Source organism: Echinococcus granulosus (genome assembly GCF_000524195.1).
Source record: "Echinococcus granulosus chromosome Unknown EG_S00177, whole genome shotgun sequence".
Classification (NCBI taxonomy): Eukaryota; Metazoa; Platyhelminthes; class Cestoda; order Cyclophyllidea; family Taeniidae; genus Echinococcus; species Echinococcus granulosus.
The window spans coordinates 57,338-58,921 of NW_020170557.1; the positions used below are offsets into that span (position 1 = coordinate 57,338).

Here is a 1,584-nt window from a genome sequence, read left to right on the forward strand (position 1 = left end):
CACATTTTATGCTATTCTATAATATTGACCTAAAGTGTACCCGCAAACATAGAAATTTTGGCAGAAACGCTAGGTGATTTGTTGAGTGTGCAATAATGAGCAAGCGGAATCAACCATTGACAACTGCTTATTGCGTGGCGTTGCAAGGCATTTGCTAACTCAGCTTCCATTTTAGCCCATTGGATTGAATTAAAGGTGCAGTCAATGCATGTCAAACATTCAAATGTTAATTTAAGGCGACAGTAAATATGTAGCATTGATACATCAAAACCACCCTTGCATTTAGGCAAATTTGGATGCTATTTTAGGCAGAGAAGAGATAATAACATCCACGTATTTGCGACGTAGCAACTTATAAGCGCACATTACCACTGATTACAAATACTTGTTCACAATTCAACGTTGGCAACAGCGATATTTGGTATTGTAAGGGACAGTATAATTCGATGTCTGCTACACTGCGTTATGTGATGGGACCAGTAAAAAGACAGTCTGTCAAATATAGGAGGTTTTTTTGACGTTAATTTTGCATTATCGACTTGTGTTTGCACATCGTTATAAGAAGTGTAGGCAGTGTTGAATTGCGTAAGTGAAAATGGCGTGTTGTATCGAAACTGCTACCAGTAAATTCTATAAGATTCATTCCTAAAAATCCTGGCAAAAAAAATTTTTCTTTTTTGGCAGTACAGGTAGAGTAGGCTTATTTGTATACACACATTTCACTCACATCTGAAACACCACTTTTGCCTGCTAATATAGATGAGGTGAAGCACAAATTGCCACACTGCCATTCATTGACCCGATGCTAACTACTATTTATGTGTATGTAGTTGCAGATACTGCACGATGATTCTCTCTCTTTCCCCTATATCGACAAGGTGGTATTACTCTCCCTCCTTTTGAATCCTCTCCTTCCACACCCGTTCCTGCTTATTTCTCTGATCACTGCCCCAATTGTGTGCTACGACTCAAATCCTCCCACTATTTTCTAGCCTCGTAAATAAGCACTCCACAAATACAAGCCATTCTCCACCGCTTACCGGTGTGACGGTGGTAAGCCCAATCATTAGCACTGAGGAGACAAGAAGTTAGAGGCAACGCCCCACACCTTGTCCGTTACGATGTAGACGGTGTGGCTGGTTCAACTTTACCTCCATTTTAAGCGCGTGATAGCATTGTGTTCCGCAGCGTATCCTTTCCTTCTTCGGTTGGTCGATTTCCAGTTTCACGCATTCTTAATAATTGGCCGCTTCTTTCTCCCCTACGTTTCATAGCATTCTCTTACCATATCCCTATCCATGGAAAGATAGATGGAAGATAAAGATAGAGGAATGAGAAATGCTTGTGATGCCAAACGGTCCTGTCGGTGGTAATGCAGGCAGCTAGAAGTTTGTGAATACATACTGATGTGAACACCATGGCCATGTCGCAGTGATTCAGCAGCTGCCATTTCACTAGTGGGTACTGATCTACGCTGGCTCCTCACCTGATGCACCTGTGCATAAATGAGGGGCCTATTTAATACGTACAAACTAATATTTCATTGTCAAATTAGTAGCATTGCTTAAACAAACATTAACAATG

The 1,584-nt window shown here is 41.0% G+C and overlaps 1 protein-coding gene across 1 annotated transcript; it reads right to left on the reverse strand. All coding sequences in view use genetic code 11, as the record gives it.

Moving 5' to 3' along the window:
- Positions 1-968: 968 nt before the first annotated feature.
- Positions 969-1,450, reverse strand: EGR_09940 (hypothetical protein; the record flags this gene model as incomplete). Its single annotated transcript, XM_024499189.1, has 2 exons — positions 969-1,072; positions 1,405-1,450. The coding sequence occupies 2 exons, from the start codon at positions 1,448-1,450 to the stop codon at positions 969-971; spliced, it is 150 nt and encodes a 49-aa protein (XP_024346395.1).
- Between the last annotated feature and the right edge of the window lie 134 nt (positions 1,451-1,584).